The following is a 20,681-nucleotide window of genomic DNA, read 5'->3' as shown; positions in this document are numbered from 1 at the left end:
TTGCTCATGAATCTTCTTAGAAAACCAGAGATGTGACATTCCCGGAATAGGGAAATATTGTGTACTAGACTTGGAATCAGCTAATTTTCTAAAACTGTTTTATTTGTTCCTGAAACTGTTTGTTATTTTAAAGTTTTAATCTTCAGCAAACCTTTGAAAGCAGAACAGTATATCCCCCTCCCCATGCCCAGGTATAAATTAAGTAAAGTAGATTTTTCAGTAAAAGAAGAATTTGTGCAGGTAAGCAAGATCCAAACGGACTGCTAGTGCACAGCAAGCTAGAGAAATATAAAGTCACACTCCAGCTTAGCCACAAACTCACTGGCCTTGTAAACAATCCCTTAGAAATATTCTGAAGGGTGACTGGGCGGCTCATGCCATTAGTAATGTAATATGCACCCTTTCATCTCTAGATCGCCAGTTCAAATTCAGCCCACATTGAAAGACACTGAAGGTTATCACCTGTTAGCTACCTGATGTATTATCAACAGAATTTGTGATCTCAGTCCATTCACTATTGAACGGGTGTCCATGTCACAAAATCACCATGTCCCACCTATATTGGTGTAAGTCAAAGGAAAATTGGACCCAGTGTCTCAAAATGGTTAAAAGCACATTTACGGCACAGGGGCAGTATTTGTGTTTGGTGTTTTAACGTCTGGGTGCTATTTATATTCAGAGAGCTCTGATACTCTCAAAATCAGACCTTCAAATGTCAGAGCTGAGTCTGAGCACTCCCTTCCCCGCACTAACCCCCCACTGAAAGGCTCTTCTCCTCTTCCTTTTAGGGGAGAATCCTTTCTTTCTCAGATCTTCAGGAGTATTTTGCTGGCCCTTTCCTGGGTCTTCAAAGGCAGCAGACAAACGCCTTCCTCTTTCTGTCCTTTTCAAAGGAAGACCAATAGTCTCACTGCACCCTAAATCTAATATCTTTGGGGGAATAGGAAGTTATTTACACCTTTAAATACTCTATCTGTGCTGACCCTTTAACATTCAGAAGTCCAGACCATCCCAGAACGTTCTAGAGACTTAGCCAGCAACCAATGCTTCCCGTTGGTCACCTTGTCTGATCCAGACCATAGAAATGAATGGTGTAGCTTGGCAGGATCAAGAGGCGTGCTTCTGTGAATAGTTGTTGTAGAGGGAAGAAACAGGCAGAGCTGACCAGCTTTCAGTGATGACGTGGCACTCAACTAACCCTGAAGTTCTGGGAAGGGGAACAAGCTGGCCATGCCCAGAAGACAACAGAGATGTAGGTGTCTTTCTCTTCATTTCCGCACATGGGAAACAAAGTTTTTAGGTGTCATGGTTCTGAAGAAAACAAGAGTGGTATGTTCACCAGTCCAGTCACAGCTTCATAAGTTTGCAGACTCATGAAGGGATGTGAACATCAAGGTTCACTCCAAGATTCACTAACTCCTGGGGGCTCTGCCAGCACCACACAAACAGAAGACCTTGAGTAAATCTGTACTGGAAACAATACAGTAGCATGATGCAGATACATTACAGTAATACAGAACTGGAGTGTAATTCCCAATCTTTCCAGGAACACAGCACACTTCAATGAGACAAACAATTCCACAGCACACCCCCACTTTTTTCAGCTGAATCAATTGCTCATAAACATCACATTTACTTATATTCACTATGGTCATAGTCTTACTGGAGAGGCCTCCAACATAGTAGAGCGCACAACAAGCTAAACAAGGATCACATGGATTAATATTTGAAATTGAGCACAGACACATTTTCAAAATCTGCTCAACACCATGCTAGGAATATTGGGTAAACAAGTAACCACGGGAGGCAGGCTTCCCTCCCTGCTAGCCCCATTGGAGCCAGGACACAGCATTTAAACCATGTCCCTCTCCAATGGGTTCTGCCTCCCTCCCTCTCTCTCTCGCCACAGCAAGAAGTAGAGGCAGGCTCCCCTCCAGCTCATTTGGGCCGTGAAGCAGCATTTCAAATGCTGGGTCAAATAGAGGGTTGGCATTTCGCCTCACGGAGGTTCTGCAAAGACCCACAGCTAGGGGAAATTGGCAAAATTTCATGGCCCACATGGACAGCTCTCATGGTTGAAAATCCCTGGTGTAGACAGTTCCTACAGTGATGGAAGGGGTTGTCCTGTCATTGTAATAAATCTTCTTTGAGAGATAGGAAGGTCAATAGAAGAAGTTTTCTGCTGGCGGTATCCGTACAGAGGCTTACGTCTGCTCAGCTGTCTCTCTCAAGAGTGTGAATTTCACATGAGCAACATAACTAGGCTGCTCTAAGTTTTAGGTGTTGTGCAGGCCTTTGTGTGTGGCAAACACACCCACTTAAGTAACTGACTGCCATATAAAGTACACGAGTTCCTTCTACTGCCCCCTGCTCTGTGTGGGACAAGTGACCCCTCCTGCTGCCTGTGCTGTGTCCAAAGTGATGGAGGCCTTGACCACCATACCTATACGGGGAAAGGGCCGCTGGCCCTGCTGCCATTACATCAAATGGAGGGTTGGGCTGGGAAGAAAGAACTGCAGAAAGCTGCATGTTATTGTGGGTTATGAAGCTATTATGGACCTAGGCCCTAGATTGTCTTAATCTGTTCCCATTCTTCCGTGGAGCTAGGAGGCAGGGTAGCTGGCTCTGCAGGCAGGGAGAGCTAAAAGTATATGATCATTCCTCTTCTAACTTTCCCTGGCTTATTAGGACCAGAGGCTGAATTGTAATTTCCTGTATTGTCATTGCCCACATCTAATTGCCAGCACAGCCTGTTTCAAAGGCACTAATTTCTCCTGAAAATAAACATACCCTACTATTCCTTTCCATTTCTGTGTTCAACAAAGCAACGTGTCTCCTTGAAATTCTGCCTTCTGGATTCAAGATAACTTGCAGGTATGGAGACAATGCTCTGCCCTCTCTGTATGACCCTAAAGAAGCTTGAGGTTGGAGAGAAACATAAGCCCATATGCCTTACTATGCTAACAATAACAGCCTTGATTGGCCACTTGACCGCTTCTCCCCCAGGAATCTTCACACTTTTTTCCTTGCCTCCCTTTACAATGGAGTACATGCAGCACCTGGGTAAATACAGCATTTGTCTGTCTTTTCAATTAGATGAGAATTCTGTGCACATCTTTGGTATGCAGTGCTGCAAATGCAATTGTTGCTTCAACCTTGTAAATGTGTCTGATCAATAGAGGGGTGGGAAAAGTACCAAAAAATTTGCTCAAGTAAAAGTGCAGCTGCTTGAGGGGAGTAAGGGGGTGGGGGGATGGGATATACTTAACTACAAGTCACCAGCGTCCTTCTGGAAAACCACTTGAGTAAAAGTACACACATGCACAAACACACGTCACATCTTTATTATACTCAAATACCCGGAAGTGAAAGCAGCTACGCTTTTATTCAAGTAGCTTTTTGGGTCCTTTTTCTACTTCTGCTTATCAATTTGTATTCTGTGACCAAAGCTTTTGTTTCCGTTAATGGAAATTAAATTCTAAGAAAAGCAACTAGCCACAGGTACAGGCAGTTTTGTCTTCAATGCATGTTCTTCTTTTGCAGGCCACTTACAAGCCATTGCTGAAGCAACTGATAGAGGAGATATTCAGTTCTGATCGACCTGACCCTGTTGATATTGAACACGTGTCTGCAGGTCTCACTGATCTTTTGAAAACTGGATTCAGTATGTTCATGAAGGTAAAGTAACTGCCCCACGTTCATATTTAAAATCTGCGTCTTTCTTTAGTTTAACATGTCAGCCCTGGGCATTCTATACAGTTATTTATCGCTTCCACCAGCTACCCAGGAAGTGGTACGCAACTTTGTTTGCCTTTGTCATTGTAATAACTGGATGAGATTACTTCCCAAGAAAATGAAGACCCAGTTATCTCAGTAGTGCATACATGTAAGTGTGTACGAATGTGTATAGATCTATAGGAAGGGATAGGAATGCATCTATTGACATTATTAAACATATGTATTTATTTCAGTTTTTAAGAACAATGTTAGAAGAGCAGCACCTGAATTATGAACTCTCTATATGTATCTTGGTCAAGTCCTAACTCCATTTTGAGGGCACAACTTTTTGCCTTCTCTGTTGTCTGTTCTTTCCATGTTGGACTGAAATTCAAAAGGCTGGTGGCAAAAGGATAACAAGAGAAGCCCCTTGACATTAAGTGTTCTCTTATCAAAATGGAGAAACTCTAAACAATAGACTGGCTCCCAACCCAGAGAACTAGTTTAGCTGAGGAGTGGTTGTCTTGGCTACAAAGTCAGCAGGCCAGAGGCTGTGACCACGCAAGGACGTCACCTGAGAAAGGAACAAAAAGTTATAAGAGGGGCAAAAGCTGTTCTTCAACAGGCCATTTTTCTCAGCTCAAGATGAGGTTGGGGTCAGAGGGCCGGTGAGGGGCGTCAATCCAACCCACGCAAGCCTGCGAGAGAGAGGCCGCCCTTTCATTAAATGCAGATGGGCTTTGAGGACTCCCAGATGAAGTGGGGTGCTAGTGAGGGACGCTGTATTTAGGGTGGTTGCAGTCTGTAGGAACTCTACCCTTTCTTAGGCATTTATGATCAAGTACAAGAGAGTGGTGTTAGAATCTGTGCAAAGTGCTTCTAAGTGTGTGTTACATACTTCACTACTGCCACGTGCCTCCTGAGAGAGTTAAATGATAAACCAGAAGGACAAGCCTTGGAGGTAGTCCCGGAATAGGCTGTGTTTAAACAATGAGGGAGGCTGAAGGGTCAACACAGAGCCCAGGAGCTAGACAGCTGGACATGGGTTCCAGCTGGAGGGAGCATTAGACACTGGGTCTTCAATACAGCAATGGCACCAGCAACCCCAGAGACTGGGGCAGTGTCTGGTTTCCAGTCAGGCTCCAGGGAGCTCAAACCATGCAGTGATCCAGATGCTTGGATTCCCTTCACAGCCATTTGATGGGCAATTGGCAGAGGGCGCCCACTGGATCTGTGACAGGAGAATGCAGAAGAGTTTAGTCCGGGGCTCTGCTAGCCAGATGCCAAGGGCTCCATGTGTTTCCATTTTGCCTTTATTCAGTTTTCCAGTGTTCTCCAAAAGCAAGAGGTTCTGCCCTGCAGAGAACATTCCCTGGCATTTTGGAAGAATCAGATGTGGCAATCAAAAGTCATTGTATTAAATACAGGCAAACAAATAAATAGAAATGTCAGAGTTGAGTTTAAAACCTCCCAAGCTCTGCCAAAAATTCTTTGTACTTACTATCAGCTTATAAGAGGGTTCTTGTTGTGTTACTTTAGAGTAAGTTATCATCAACCGCGAAGTGTAACCTGCCTTTATTTTTGTGCCTGATTTTCATGTCTCTGCCCCACAACTGGATCTACATTTCTTAAAGAATCAGCTGCCCACTGAGGTGCCTAAATAAAGTAGCTTGATTTCCAAAAGCGCTTAGCATTCTGCTGTTTCCATTATACTCATAACCCTGATATTAAAATTACTAAATATAAAGATGTACTGTCATGGTTAACAATCTACAAACTGATCTACTGTTCTTTGCCTCTGGAAGATATTTCCACCCCATGTGATTTCTAAGAAACGATCCATTTTGCAGCTCCAAAAAAGAAGAGAACAGACATTCCACTATCCAGGTGTATAAATTAGCTGGTGCACGCATGAGCTACGTCTACACAGGGATGCTACATCGAAATAGCTTACTTCGATGTAGCGAAATCAAAATAAGCTATTTCGATTAATAGCATCTACACGTCCTCCAGGGCTGGTGCCGGTGCCGGTGACATTCAACATCGACGTTGGGCAGCACTACATCGAAGTAGGCTCTGCAGGGGAGCGTCTACACACCAAAGCGGCCCACATCGAAATAAGGGTGAAAGGAACAGCTGCAGACGGTCACAGGGAGGACTAGCACTTCTGGGGCAACAGCAAGCTGCTCCCTTAAAGGGCCCATCCCAGACACACTTGCACTAAACAGCACAAGATCCACAGAGCCGACAACTGGTTGCAGACCCTGTGCATGCAGCATGGATCCCCAGCTGCAGCAGCAGCAGCCAGAAGCCCTGGGCTAAGGGCTGCTGCACACGGTGACCATAGAGCCCTGCAGGGGCAGGAGAGAGCGTCTCTCAACCCCTCAGCTGATGGCTGCCATGGCGGACCCCACTATTTCAATGTTGCGGGACACGGATCATCTACATGTGCCCTACTTCGACGTTCAACGTTGAAGTAGGGCGCTATTCCCATCTCCTATTGGGGATAGTGACTTCGACGTCTCGCCGCTTTACGTCAATTTCAACTTCGAAATAGTGCTCGCCACGTGTAGACGTGGTGGGCGCTATTTCGAAGTTGGCACGGCTGCTTCGAAGTAGCCGGCTTGTGTAGACGCGGCTATGATGTTTGAAAGAATGGGATTATTTACTGGAGGTTTCCCTGTATTGCACACCTGCATTTATTTCATTGCATTTGTCTGTTTGTTTGTTTGTTTTATTTTTGAAGCAGGAACATAGGTTAGTTTTTCTAAAAATCACCCATGGTCTCCAGAAGGTATACCATTCAGACAGAGCCATGTTCAACATTAACCAGTTGTTAGATAAAGGTTGACCCTCCCAGGGCAAGCACCCTTGGGACTTGACCAGTCCTGAACCAAAGAATTTGCCAGGCAGAGGAGGTCAATGCCAGCTCCTCTGCTCCCAGCCACCGGCTGACATTTCTCCTCTCCTCTGAGGCATCGCTCTTCCCTAGTACAGCAATGCTCCTGGCCCCAGCCCATCAGTTTGTCCCTGTGACTGCCCCAGCCCCAGAGCACCCACAGAGTCACTGACAATGCTGGATCGCCGTGTTGCTGGAGAAGGGAAGCCCAGATTACAGAATTTCAACCTATATACCCAGTTGTTGTTACTGTTATTTCTATTACACTATCATCTAGATGCCGTCTAAGTTGAAGCGCCATTGAGCAAGGGGCTGTACAGTCATAACAAAATCAGCCTCTTCCCCAGAAAGTGGAGAGCTTTGGGCCACATTCCTGCAGCTGGACCTGGGCAAACAAAGCCTGAGGCCTGCTCAGAGCCCCCTTGCCCCGTACAAACATAATGGTGAATTCCTGTGCATTGCTTACGGCAAGCTGTAACATGTTGGGGGGCTGAGAAAGGAAAAGAGTCGGGGGTGGGGAGAAGAACTGGGTGAAACAGCAGAAAAGGAAGGGAGTTATGGGCATAGGCGGTGCTTGAGCTCGAAGTCGACATCTCCTGAAATACGTTTTTTTCTGAAAAACGTGAGACACTAAAAGCAATTTGTAATCATACATGTGTTCACTCTCTCAGCAGTGGTAATAAATCTTTCTCTGTGTTCTGACAAGTGTCTGTTCTGTTGGTTGCTGTAGACATTTTTCATCTCTCTCTGGGCAACATTTTAAAAAGCATTACCCAGCTACCAGTTAGTGTTTCACAATGCACTGTATCAAGAAAGCTCTCATGGTGCCTGAATAACTCATGTCATCAGGTCAAGCTGTTGCTTTCACTACTAAGATATGCATGTTAGTTACAGCACCACAGATGTGCCTGGAATTTTACGGTGTGTTCACCAGAATGACTCACTGAGTGCTGTTCCAATTCAGCATTTATGACATCACAATTTCTTTCATGGTAACAAAGTATGATGTCACAAACACTTCACTGAGACATCCGGGAATGAAACAAGTGAATCACAAAAGAGAGAGCTGGTTACGTGCTGTCATGTAATGTCATAAATGCTGAATTGGAACAACACTCAGTGAACCAGCTATGAAGAGTAATGAAATACTTCAATACGTGTTAGTTAGATGGGATTTAGTTACAATTATATTTTTCTAAAGTTTACTTGACAGTGTGATGATCTTGAAAAGTTCCCATAGGTGAAGTTCCCCAGCAAGTCATTGGTCAATATAATTACCACGCTAACCCTGCAGTCTGCTAATTGCACTCATGTCCGACAGAACCGGGCCACTTCCACAGAGAGAAAACAAAAGGCAAAGATATGTGAAAAGAAGATCTCACCACTTTTCTCTATGTCTTCTCTCACCTTTGTCTCCTTCTATTTCTGACAGCTCTGCTTTTCTTTTCCTCGCCCTCCCTCTCCCTTCCCTCTCTCTGTGCCCGCCCCTACCTCCTGTTTTTTGGCCTTCCTTTTTAGGAAAGCCCAATTGGTGGAATTCAAATCCGGGTTTAGGTAAGGTATTCATACCCTGCTCTTCCCTTTAAGTATGGGACTGTTCAGATTTGGGTTTCCAAATCAGAGAGTGATGCTTAGCTCAGACTTCTCCAATCTCAGACATATTGGAAATGTGTCCATCAACTAAGTGGAATGAACAAAAAGTATGAGCAGACAAAAGTGAAGGTGGAACTTTTCTGAGGAATGTGAAAAGTGCTGCCTTTGGGGATCTTAATGTCAAGGCAGCAAAACTGTGGCCTGATTCTTTTGTTGGTGGTTGTGTTTAACACAAAATAGCAGTCAAGTAGCACTTTAAAGACTAACAAAGTAATCTATTAGGTGATGAGGTTTCATGGGATAGACCCACTTCTTCAGATCTATAGCCTTACCAGAACGGACTTGTGATTACTGTGAGTTGCTCATACCTTGCAAGCAGACACTCAGAACCTCCAAGAATATATTCCATGACAAAACATATGAGTTTGATAGCAATGTCCTTGCAAGAAATGCTTGACATTTGCAAGAGTGAGACTCCAAAAAGCAGATGTGTTTATGGTGGGAAAAGTAGGACCAAGTGGACAATTAAAAAGACAAATGGACACACAAAAACACAGTCATTCATTTTTCCCTCCTCCACCTCCCAACTCACCCATTGTCTGTGAGAGAGGCAACTTTCAAAGCCTTCATAATCCATGTCACTGTTTTCACTTGTCCTTGTAGTAATTTATACCTTGCTATATTTGAATCACTAGGCTCTTAAGTTTTCTTTTTATGGCCTTTCGGCAACATACACTTACCACCTTAAATGCCTATAAATCTGCTAGTAAGATAAAGCAAATCTAAATGCATAACAGATGTGCAGGTATGACTATTTCATGGACAAAAACCCACCATCACATTCCATCCATTTTCTGTTGTTTAGACCTCTGGTTAGTTGGCAGGGTGCTGAACTATAGTGTGAGAGATTTTGAACCAGCCAATTAGCTGTGTTCATCACAAAGAAGATGTTTCACAGATTTCCCTCTTTTTCTGTGACTATCATGTTCCATGATTATTTCACAAGCAGCCTTAAATTTGTTGTACCTTAAATGCATGACAGCTCAAATAAATCAAATAAGTGGAGTTTTGATCATTAAAGTTACGTTTGAGGAGTTGGTAGGTGTTAGGATTCCAGCCAAAAAGCGGCCCCTACTATCCCATGTGCAGTAGAATATGCCACCCTCCGGGTCTATATAGCCACCTTCAAAGGGACTAGCTCTTCATTCACTTCACATCTCCCTAGGAAGCGCTTTCCATAGAGGAATATTGTGACCTTGCTCTTTCCATTGAATCCTTTAGGAACATAACATCTGGAGACATGTCAAACATGCTGGATGACTCAACCACAATCATCCAGGGAAGGCAACAGCTATTACCACACTCAGGCTGTGTCCATACTACAACAATAACTCTGAAGTTGCTTACTTCAAAGTACAACTTCGAAGTAGAGTGTCTATACACACCCTACTTCCAAGTTAAACTTCGAAGTAGGGCACTACTCCATTCCCACGAATGGAGTAAGGACTTGGAAGTTGGGCTCCCTACTTTGAAGTAAGGGAAAATGTGTGTAGACTCTCTGCTCGCTACTTCGATGTAGTGCCTAACTTCAAAGTTAGTTCCTAGTGTAGACGCACCCTCATTGTATCCCCTTGCCTGGCTAAATGCTATATGTTCAACATGAGAAGAAGTTTAAAGATTCCGCTCACCCTGTAGTGATGTCTCTAGCTGACATGCCCATTCCAGAGCTCAGCCAAGGGAGACAGGGAAGAGTTCCTCTGAGAAAAAGATTCCTTGTTATCTAGTGCTACTCCAAACCAAATGGTCATTTAAAGAGAATCCATTTCATTTATATAACAGTGCTCAGCTACCGCTATACTTGATTCATGGGCAGGAGAGATTCACCTGCTAATGGGCACTGTTTTCATATTAACTTGCACTGCAAGGTCTAAGACTCGGGAATACCTTCCCAGGGAGCTTTGCAAGTAGGCCCCTTCTATAATCTGTGGGGCCCCAGTGAGGTGGTTCAGGCCTGTGTATAGGGAGGTGCAAAGGGTGCAAATGCACCAGCCCCTCCATGTCTGGTTTCTCTCTCGTTCTCCCTGCTGCGCTGTGCAAGAAAAGCCTACAGAGCATTATGGGGAAAGCCAAGGCGCTCTGGAAGCTGTAGTTCCTTGGCCAGTTCCCTGTCTAGAGAGCTGGCCCTGGAGCAGGGAAAGGACTACATTTTCCAGCATGCCCATAGCCCTAATAGGAAAGGAAGGGGGGACGAATATTCTGAAACATTGTTTTTTGCTTACAATGTTACTGCAAGATCCCAGGAGGGATCCCAATCACTGTTTCCACTCAACTTTTTCATTAACCTCTCTCATGCACACTCATTGCACAACTATTTTTAACTCTTTTGTATTTAAAAAAAATTGCAGTCCACATTTACAAAAAAGTGTATACGTGCACGCACACACGCATGCACGTGCGCGCACAAACACACACACACACACACACACACACAGAGAAATTCCTGCCTTCAGTATGAGGAAGTGCAGAGTGGGAAAAGCTCAATTCCAGCATTTTCTGAACAACCAAATCACTACTTCCTACAATGGAGCTTTTCCCTTTTAGCCACTCAGGGTGGCCTGTTCTCTCTACTGCAGTGACAATCCCACATCACTGTCTGTCTCTGCTCTTGTGCTGCCCAAAAGGCTACAGATAGTTGTTTCTAAACTAAGCTTCTCTCACATCTTTTTTTTTCCTATTAGAATATTCAAAAATGTTTTCCCTCCCTCTGTTTCCCCCTTCCACTTCATGAGTCACAGCCTTCAAAGGGAAGTCCTATCTCTAGCACCCAGCGCAGTTACTTAGCTGGGTATCAAGCATCTTTTTGGGAAAGGAAGGAGAGTCCTTCTCTTAAACCAAAGGACAGCAAACAGGCAAATTGTCCTGTATTTTGCAGGGCTCCTCTTCCCGGGCACCCAGTGTCTTGAGGCGGCAGTCCCCGCTACGAGGCAGTGCATCCGGTGGGTGGCTGCCCTGTTCCCTGGCATTCCACAGAGGCAGACTCCACTGCCAGTGAGCTTTGCCCCAGGGTGGTCTCTTAGAATCACAGAATCATAGAATAATAGAGCTGGAAGAGACCTAAAAAAGCCATGAAGTCCAGCCCCCTGCGCTAAGCAGGACCAGCCCCATCAGATCATCCCAGCCAGGGCTTTGTCGAGGCGAGGGATGGAGACTCCACTGCTTCCCTGCGTAGACCATTCCAATGCTTCACCACCCTCCTAGTGAAAAAGTTTTTCCTAATGTTCAACCTGGACCTTCCCAGCCACAACTTGAGACCATTGTTCTGTGTTCTGCCATCCGTGACCACTGTGAACAGCCTCTGTCAAGCCTCTTTGCAACCTCCCTTCAGTAAGTTGAAGGCTGTTATCAAGTTCCCCCTCAGTCTTCTCTTCTGCAAACTAAACAGTCTCAATTCCCTCGACCTTTCTTCATCAGTCATATGCTCCAGCTTCCTAATTATTTTGGTCACCCTCCGCTGGACCCTCTCCAGTGTATCCATATCCTTCCTATAATTGGGTGCCCAGAACTGAACACACTACTCCAGATGCGGGCTCACCAAAGCTGAATAAAGAGGAATAATCACTTCTCTGGATCTACTGACAATGCTCCTCTTGATGCAAACTAATATATCATTAGCCTTCTTGGCTACGACTGCACACTGTTGACTCATGTCCAGCTTCTCGTCCGCTACAACTTCCAGGTCCTTTTCTGCAGAACTACTACTGAGCCAGTCAGATCCCAGCCTGTAACAATGCTTGGGATTCTTGTGGCCCAAGTGCAGGACTCTGCACTTGTCCTTATTGAACCTCATCAGATTTCTTGCGCCCCAGTCTTCCAATTTGTCTAAGTCGCTCTGGACCCTATCCCTGCCCTCCAGCGTATCTACCTCTCCCCCTGGCTTAGTGTCATCCACAAACTTGCGGAGGGTGCAGTCCAACCCCTCATCCAGGTCATTGATAAATATGTTGAACAGAACAGGACCCGGAACCAAACCTTGGGGCACTCCACTAGAAACCGACCGCCATTCCGACATCGAGCCGTTGATCACTACCTGCTGGGCCCGGCCTTCTAGCCAACTTTCTGTCCATCTTACCATCCATTTATCCAATCCACATTCCTTTAACTCGCTGACAAGAATATTGTGGGAGACCGTATCAAAAGCTTTGCTAAAGTCAAGATAAATTACATCCATTGATTTTCCCCTATCCACAGAGCCAGTTATCTCATTGTAGAAACTCTTCATTCCCTGGTGCCCCACTTCTGGGAGGTTGGCAAGCTCCCATCCTCCACTCCCTTTCATCAGGAGTCTGCGGAGCCCCCATTTTTTGTGCCTCACTGTGGGGCAGCTGCCCCCATCACTGAGGAGCCCTGACATGGAAAAGCAGCCCCCCATCTCCGGACGCCAGTGTCTCGTGTTTGCCATAGGGCAATGTGGTCACCTTACTGTGAAGAGAGATTCTGTGTGTTACCTTCTCTTCTCTCCACCAACATGAATTGCCAAAGATAGTTGCCATGGTAATTTCTAATTATTTTTAGCCTGGGGCACATTGTCTAAATTAAGATATTTTGAAATGAATTTCTGTGAGCGATTATCAAAACATTTTGGGGCTGCCTGACATTTCACATTAAAAATGAGATTTTGAAAACTTGAAAACCTCATGAAACAAAGTAGTGAAAGGTGTGTGCTATTTTGAGAAAGGAAAAAAACTTCTCTGATTTTAACTAGGCATAGTATACACCAGCATGACAGAATGCATGTGTTGTTTTTTGTTACAGTTCATTTCTAGTCTTCTTTAGCAGAGAGTTGAGTTGTGTTTTAGCGCATGGAGCTAGCCTGAGGTGGTGGTATTATCAAATGGAAAAATGTTAGCAGAAACCCACATTCTTAGCCAAGTTAATTATTTTGTACTCAAAGCATTGTCCTCCTCTAAAGCACTTGTGATAGTATTATAAAATTAAAGGTTCCAATCCATCTCATGGCAACTTTAATTTAGAACTTGCATGCCTAATAGTTGGTATTTTTAATTTGCATTTCTGGACTTTGTGGTTTGAATTTGTTTTCTGAAAAACAATACATTTTATATGTGAACCATATGTTTGGATTGGAGGCTTATTTTGACTGATGGAAATAATTTGTCAAATGTTTTCTCCTTTTTTCATTCCCATGAAATGTTACGTTTGGTAAGCTTGTAATGTGTTTCCAGTTACACATGCATGTTTATAATGAGTTTCTGAGTCCACTGATAAAGTTCTTGAGCATGACATTCTGACGTGAATACATAAAGCTTAAATTCTTCAAATCTTACTCTTTGATCCCCATTTTTGTTCTGTGTGGCAAATCAAATAACACTAGGAAGTGGGAAGCAGCCATTTAATGTTTATTCCCAGCTAGCCTTTTGGCTGACATCTGAAGGCTAGTGGTTCTTACTGCTTTTGGCTGCCTCAGCCATCCTCTGGATGGTTCTGGGAGGATTACCTGGGGCAGGACGTTGTGGCTGTGGCATCAGCAAGGGGTCGCCTTCCCAGCTTCCCCTCCCTGCACACTCACCACTCAGGCAGTGTGAGCTGCAGCTTGCTCCTCCACTCCACCATGCCCTCCACGCCACTGACTCCCCGGCTCTGCAGTAGAGGGAAGCAGCCTACGCCACCCACAGAGAAGCAGGGCTCACTGGGCCGGAAAGACTCAGAGGAGCGGAGCAGGCTGCCGCTCGTGACGTGGTGAATGTGAGGAGGAGACTGGGGGAGGCTACCCCATGCTGCTGCTGCCTCCCTCTACCATTACCACACCCTGCCCCAGGTAATCCCCAGCCCCTCTCATCAGGGAAGGGGTAAGGGACTAGGGCAGGGCCTGCAGCATGGTGCAGGGGAGGGTTGCTGGGGCTCTGTGCCTGGGCCCTGTTTGTACACTGTATAGCAGTACCCTAGCACAGCCCATTGGCGGATATTTGTGTTTACTGCCATTGTGAAGAGTTTGTTCTTTTGCTTTGTGGCAGTTGCCCGTGCGGCTCACTGTAAAATCCTTGTACTACTCCAGCACGTGAGCCAATTTTATAATCCTAGCTGCCCTACATTTTACTCAGTATTCATACTAAGAATGGATTTTGTATTTTATTAATGATAACAATACGTGTTATCACGCCATTGTTCTGCATTGGGAAATTAGGGACAACCTGCGTGCAGGGGGGAGAAATCAAGCTTAAACTGACTGATCGGTGGTGTGTGGGTTTCATTAGAAAGCGGCTGAATGCAGTTCTTGAATTGGGGTTATACAAGAGTACAGCACTAGCCTTACATGTCTCTACTGCCACTGTAATACAGATGAGTGAGGGAAGGCTAAGATACTAAACATCATACATATGCACACTGTTCAGGCACTGGCAGTGTATAAATTATCTGCCCTACTTTCCAGATGAGCCCAGGAGCTCTGCACCTAGAAGCAGCACTTGTTCAAGATCACGGCTTTTTCAAAGGCAGTTTGCTTGAAGTTCTTGGAAACCTTCTGTTGGTTTCAAAGGGAAAAGCCACAGAGGGAACCTCCTCTTCTGAAAACTGCCAGTCAGACCCAGAAGGGAAATCATGAACTGGAGTACCACCAAAGAAACAGCCCAAGCACTAAATATAAAAGAGGCACAATAAAGAAGAGGGGAAGAGCTGTACTCCTGAGTGCCAGAGCCACCAGGATCAAAGAGAGATGCCGTGGGTGCTGAAAGGAAATGGAACCATGTTCCACCTAAACACAGATTGCTACTTTCGTTTTATAGAATGAATGTTGGCAAAAACAATAATGAAAAGAACAAATTAAGCTCTTCTCAGGCCTCAGAGACAAATGCTTTTAGCCTCGTGCATGGGAATGTGGTGTTTTAACAAGAGGAGTTGCTGAGTCTCCCCCAGAATGATCTCAAAGGAAGTGTCCTATCAAAACATAACTGTGGAAGACCGCAAAATAAGCATGTTTATTGAACCAGTAGAATGTGTTAAATGAAAACAATGAAAATGAAGATGGAATTTTACATTGTTTTATTTATTAAATGCAAACGGTATTTTCTTTCATCTGAAACCTCCCATGCAGTAGTTGCAATCCAAACACTGCAGAATTGTTCTACTGCAGAAGAGAACCAACAAAACTGTCTGAAGTTTGATTTTAATTTAAATTTTAAATTATTTATTTTGGAGGAATTGCCAGGAGTAAATTGTCTAGATGATTCAAAGCCCAATAGACATTTGTAATTAATATTTCACAACCTAAGGTAACATATGTAAACACATTTGAGCTATTGAAAATCATTGACTTCATTCTTAGGCCTCCTGAGTGCACACAGCTCCCTTTGACCTCAGTGAGACCTGAGAATATATGCCACACCTAAATATCATCCCAGTAACTTCTAACCTGCCAGCATCTATTTAATTTTCTTGCCAACTTCCACAGAAACCACCATTTTGCAAATATATCTTCTGAGTTTTTTCTTAATCCTTTCCTGCTCCATCTCGACAAGTCGTAAATAGGTGTTACGGTTTGTTGCACTCATATGTTAAGAGCTAAGAACCCTTGTGTTTCAGAATAAATTGATACAATGTAAGTAATCCTTTCTATTATTTTTATAGGTGAGTCGTCCTCACCCCAGGGATCATCCTCTCTTGATCTTCTATATGGTTGGCGGTGTGACAGTCTCTGAGGTCAGAATGGTGAGGGACCTAATATCAGCCCACAAGCCTGGTGTCCAGGTATGAAACCTTAAGTGCTGGGATTCATATCTGAGTAAGGACAGATGAAGAGTAACAAAGAAAATGCTTTTGTGGCACTGAACACTGCCCTGCTCCAGAACATGTGCCATAACATATAAATAAGGATAATAATGGTGTCGGGTGCCTGTTGTGAAACATCTGTAGACGGGCAACTTTTAGAGACAGGTTGTTTAAAGTCTGTTGTGTGCACTAGATTCAGTGAGACTCAGAAGTTGCCACAGGACCTCAGAATTGGCACATGCCCTTTTCTGTGAATGAGCATTTGCTTGGGAATCAGCATACACAGACTGAATTGCAAGCAGCAGTACTGCCCAATAGAGCAGTAATTACTGTCTTTCTGAAATACTCAGTTCTCAGCCAGAAAGCTGGGATTGGGGGGTCACTTGGAGGTGGAAAGGGGATGGTGTTAGAGGCCTACATGTCAATGTCACAGAATGACGCAAGCTCTTTAAGAGCAAAAAGACCTGTGCAATTGTGATTGCTCAGCTGTCTTCCACCTGGGCTTAAAAGAGGGTGCCTGTACCCTATGGGAGAGAGGCCTAATGAGTCAGAGCTTCCCAAGAGAGGCAGAGAAGGGCAGATGAGAGCTGCCTGAGAAGGAAAGGGGAGTCCCTGGCAGTGGCAGCAATGAGCTTTATAGAGAACTGCGAGGTAGAGCAAAAGGTTGTTTGTGAGGACTGGCCAAAGCTGGGGATCCCCTGATGAGTTAGAGGAGAGAATTTGTAGAAGCCCTGTGGAAAAGGAGAAGGTTAGGGGAAAGTAAGCACAAAAGGAGAGTGTTGATCGTGGAGTGTGGATCCCAGGAGCAGGAGTTACAGGCAGAGTCTGGCTGCATGGAACGCTAGGGGAAGTTGTCTTGGAGCGAGCCTGACTGAGAGGCTGTAGGAACCTGGGCCCAGAGCAAGGGTTGGTCCTAGAGGGACATGCCCTTGGCAGTAGTAGGATTGTCAGGCAGAGAGGCCTGGCTGAATGGAACCCTGAGCAAAATTCAGTTGTGGGCTACAGGGGTGGGAAAATGCACACTAGAGAAGCTGTTCCAGGAACTAAGGGGTAGATGATCTGGAGAAGGGGGGGGCCCTATAAGAGACACTCAACAGACTGGGAGAAAGTGGCTAATGACTCTCAGGTGGGTACCTGAAAGTGGTGATCCCCAAATTGGGTTGAAGAGCTGCTGTAGTGTAACACTGTTTTACGTTGGGGGTTTTGAGAAGAACCGTCTTTACAAGGGATCTGTGAACTATGGCACTTCATACGAATAAAAGGGTTTGAGTTTGCTAAGTAGAGCAATGTGACTTTGCCTGGGTGCATTCTGATGGGAAGCTGAGGCAGACACACTAGTCATGTCATGACCTGCCGCACGAGGCTGCCCCGAGCAGGACCACAGTCAGGTTTGAGTTGACGCCCTACAGCAACAGGGTTGACTTTAGCAGGGCTGACTTAGCCTCTCATCTTTCTGTACTAGCTAAATGACGTGTTTGCTATTTACTGAGTGAAAGATCTAGCAGCTTTGATGGGCCTCGGATCCCCAGACATTTTCTGCAAGAGTTTGCACCAGCCTTGTAGATCGAAATGTCATCCTTCCCACCTGCAGTTCAGTGTGCTGTGCTCAACTTGACAGCCTGGCCACCATCCTCTCTCTCAGAGTTAAAAATACCCATCTCAAAGAGTTTCCAGGTGAATAAAGGACAGATGAGGTCTGTAAATAATCAGATAAGTAGCCTGTCAAGTATTACCTACATTCCCTCCAGGTGTGTCTCTCCAAACCATCCTACTCCCCTGATCCATCCCCTCTCTTCTGTTCACATGCCCCTGACACCAAGGTGCCATTCATTGACCCAGCCCAACCTCCAAAGAACATGGGGCTCAGTCAGTTAAGGGGAAGAGAAAATTGTCAGAAAGAGTCTCTGCTGAGAGAGGACAGCTCTGTATGATGGGGTTTCCTGAAAGAGAGGAGAAAAAGTCCCTCAGACTGGTCCCTGCCCCTTTCATTCTCTGGCTCCTGGCTTCATTCACTGTCATCCCAGTAGGGTGGGGAGGGCAGAGGTCACTTCTGTCAGGCTCTATGGTAGTGATAAGTTTTAATTTGGAGGAAGTTTTATGGGAGCTGCTGGATTTCTCCTGGGTGGAGCAGGCACAGAGGATGATCCTTTTAGCTGCAGGAGGGATGCAGAGAAATACTCCATAACAACCTGCCTGTGTCATTAAACATAAGTCTAGTTCCCAAGGTTGACTATAAACTGTTTTAATTCCTCCAGAGTACAGCTCTGACTAATGAAAAGTCTTCAGCAAAATGAAGCCAACCAAGACAGAGCAGCCTCTGGCTTGATAGCATGTTTTCCACACTTCACAGCATCCTTGAGTTGAGAACTCAGTATTTTTATAAGATTAAATACCCATTCCGAGGACACTTTTTTCCATCTGATAATATGTTTCTCTCCAATTAACTTCTAACTTACCTCATTAACACAGTGAGTCAAATTCTTTGCTATCCAGAACAGGGACTGAGCTATGATGTACTGATGGACAAGTTAATCCAGATTCTAAATGTATTAATATAGCTTGGAAGATAAGCACAGAGTTAATGAGGAAATGGTGTAAAGCTATGCAAGAAGGCTTTTGGCTAACTCTCTATAAAAGGGATTGAGGTTTGACAGTGGTGACATGGAATCTGACGTTGCTTTTCTTTGGTTGACCCTCTCACCAGGTCATCCTTGGAGGCAGATTTCCTAAAGAATTTAGAGTTGCCACAGCTTTTACTGCCATTTGCCTTTGTATAAAATTGTTACATTAGGGGCTAAAGAGCTTTACGGGAAAATTCTGAGGGGGAGCGGGAGGAAGAAAAGAAATGGTTGTTTGAGTCTCTCACATATAAAAGTGTCTGAGTTAGTTGGATTTACCTGGATTTCTAGAGTTCAGCTATGAATACGTGCCACCTGTTTGGGATTATTCTCTATTCAAAGAGCCAGGCATTCATCTACCACAAGCCAGTGTTTAACAGAGTTGTTTTTGTGATGTTCAGATGATCCGTTTCAGACATCAGGGCAAGGTGAAAACGTTGGCCTCCTGGTTCCATTCCACTTTAACAAAAAACTGACATTTGCACTAATTATTGGCACTTCTTTTAAACCAGAGCTGCCCATTGGATGTGAAAGTAAAGAATTTTATAAAATAACAGTCAACTTGTCAGCAGACCAGTTTCCCAACCTATTAAAGCTCCAGCACTTGCTTTAAGTTTAGATAAAGGAGAGTTAAGTCTGGCAATAGAAAACATATGTTTTATTCATATGGGCGAATATATATTTTCGTGGAGATAGGGGAACATTTGGTTTTTCTCATTTCATTGTGAAGCACAAAAGAGAAAAGGGTATGTTAGGTATCATTTGTTTTTGTATGAAGCTGAATAGCTCAGCCTACCACTTCCTTACAGATACCAGCCCATAGTTGTAGTGAACTAGTACTTCTAGAGGCATCTAAATTGGGAAGAGGTAGAAACAACTGAACTAACAACAAAGGAAAAGAATAACTTCAAGAAAAATGATAAACTAATGAGGAAAAAGTGGAAATTTTAATCGGGAGTCGGCATTCTGAGGCAGAGGGCCGAAATTTGATCCTTTGACTTCTGCGTATGGTCCAAGTGCCAGTGATACTTTTAAAAGTCACTAATAGTCCGAGTTACAACAGCTTCATTAATAAATGAATAAAGATGCAGAATTCTACCATTTAGATGGTGGCTGATAGCAGTAGCTGGTCTTTTGTTAATCCACAGGCAGCACGGCTTAGAGTAAGCTCCCAGCTTCATGGAGGAAGAGGGGTGTGGCTGAGCTCCTACCTCACTTTCCCATGATAATCGGCTCGTGTGTCGCTTTTGGCACCCACACCGGGGGTTTCTGGCCCCTTTTTAATCCCTTCCTCTGTATGACATCATTATCAACCCACAAATGTTTGAACAGATACAAATATGTTTATATGTGTGTAACCCACATACCTATTGGGTGTGGTTCACTGTTCCATGTAGTGGCACTTAGATCACTTACAGAGAGCAAGAATGAGTATCCGCTACAGCCTTAGCTGGCTATTTATTTTATGGGGAATTCTACAAAAGACTGGATTGTCTTTTGTCCATAACACAGAAGGCTATATGCTCTCCTTCATCTGCATCTGAAATCCCTGTTGATGTCTGCGTGCATAGAGAGGCAGCAGCAGAACTGTGTTCTAATATAAGAATAAATCATCACTCATTTGTTTGTGCAGTCTCATGGATCAATTCAACATCGACCCTGGAAGTTCCCTGATAATACTATGAAGGTGAAATTACTATTATCTGTGAGTGGCGGTGGTTTGGTCTGTAAGTTCCTGGACCACATAACATGAGTAATATGCCATCTCATATTTCTTGAATTAAGATGAGCATCTAAGAAGAGGAGTGAACAGATTGTACTGTACCCTGATTCCTCCACAACATAAATAGAACAGTAGCAGCCTTTGGCAGGGTAGCGCCTGCAAATTACAGAGATGGTCCTAAGCAATGGGAAATAGAAGAGATAATCAGTGTCATTTTGCTGTAGTTTGTGTGGGAGAGCCCGGGATGATGTTAGCTCAAAAGAAAATGTAGTAATTTAGCTCCAGATTCTTTTCATTATTTAAAAAGAGGATGAAAGGACAGGAATGTGGAGCAGCGAAGACGTATCATACT

At 44.4% G+C, this 20,681-nt stretch overlaps 1 protein-coding gene across 1 annotated transcript in view; it reads left to right on the top strand.

Annotated features, from left to right (window-relative positions):
• The window catches only part of SCFD2 (sec1 family domain containing 2), a 287,532-nt gene that overhangs the window by 261,975 nt on the left and 4,876 nt on the right, over positions 1–20,681 (top strand). Inside the window, exons 7-8 of the mRNA XM_074992763.1 lie at positions 3,544–3,678; positions 15,848–15,967. Coding sequence (XP_074848864.1) covers positions 3,544–3,678; positions 15,848–15,967 — 255 coding nt within the window. The remainder of the gene's footprint in view (positions 1–3,543; positions 3,679–15,847; positions 15,968–20,681) is intronic.

The sequence above is a fragment of the Carettochelys insculpta genome, chromosome 4 (assembly GCF_033958435.1).
Source record: "Carettochelys insculpta isolate YL-2023 chromosome 4, ASM3395843v1, whole genome shotgun sequence".
Classification (NCBI taxonomy): Eukaryota; Metazoa; Chordata; order Testudines; family Carettochelyidae; genus Carettochelys; species Carettochelys insculpta.
The sequence above is the reverse complement of the archived record's forward strand: the minus strand, read 5'-3'. Positions and strand labels throughout refer to the sequence as shown.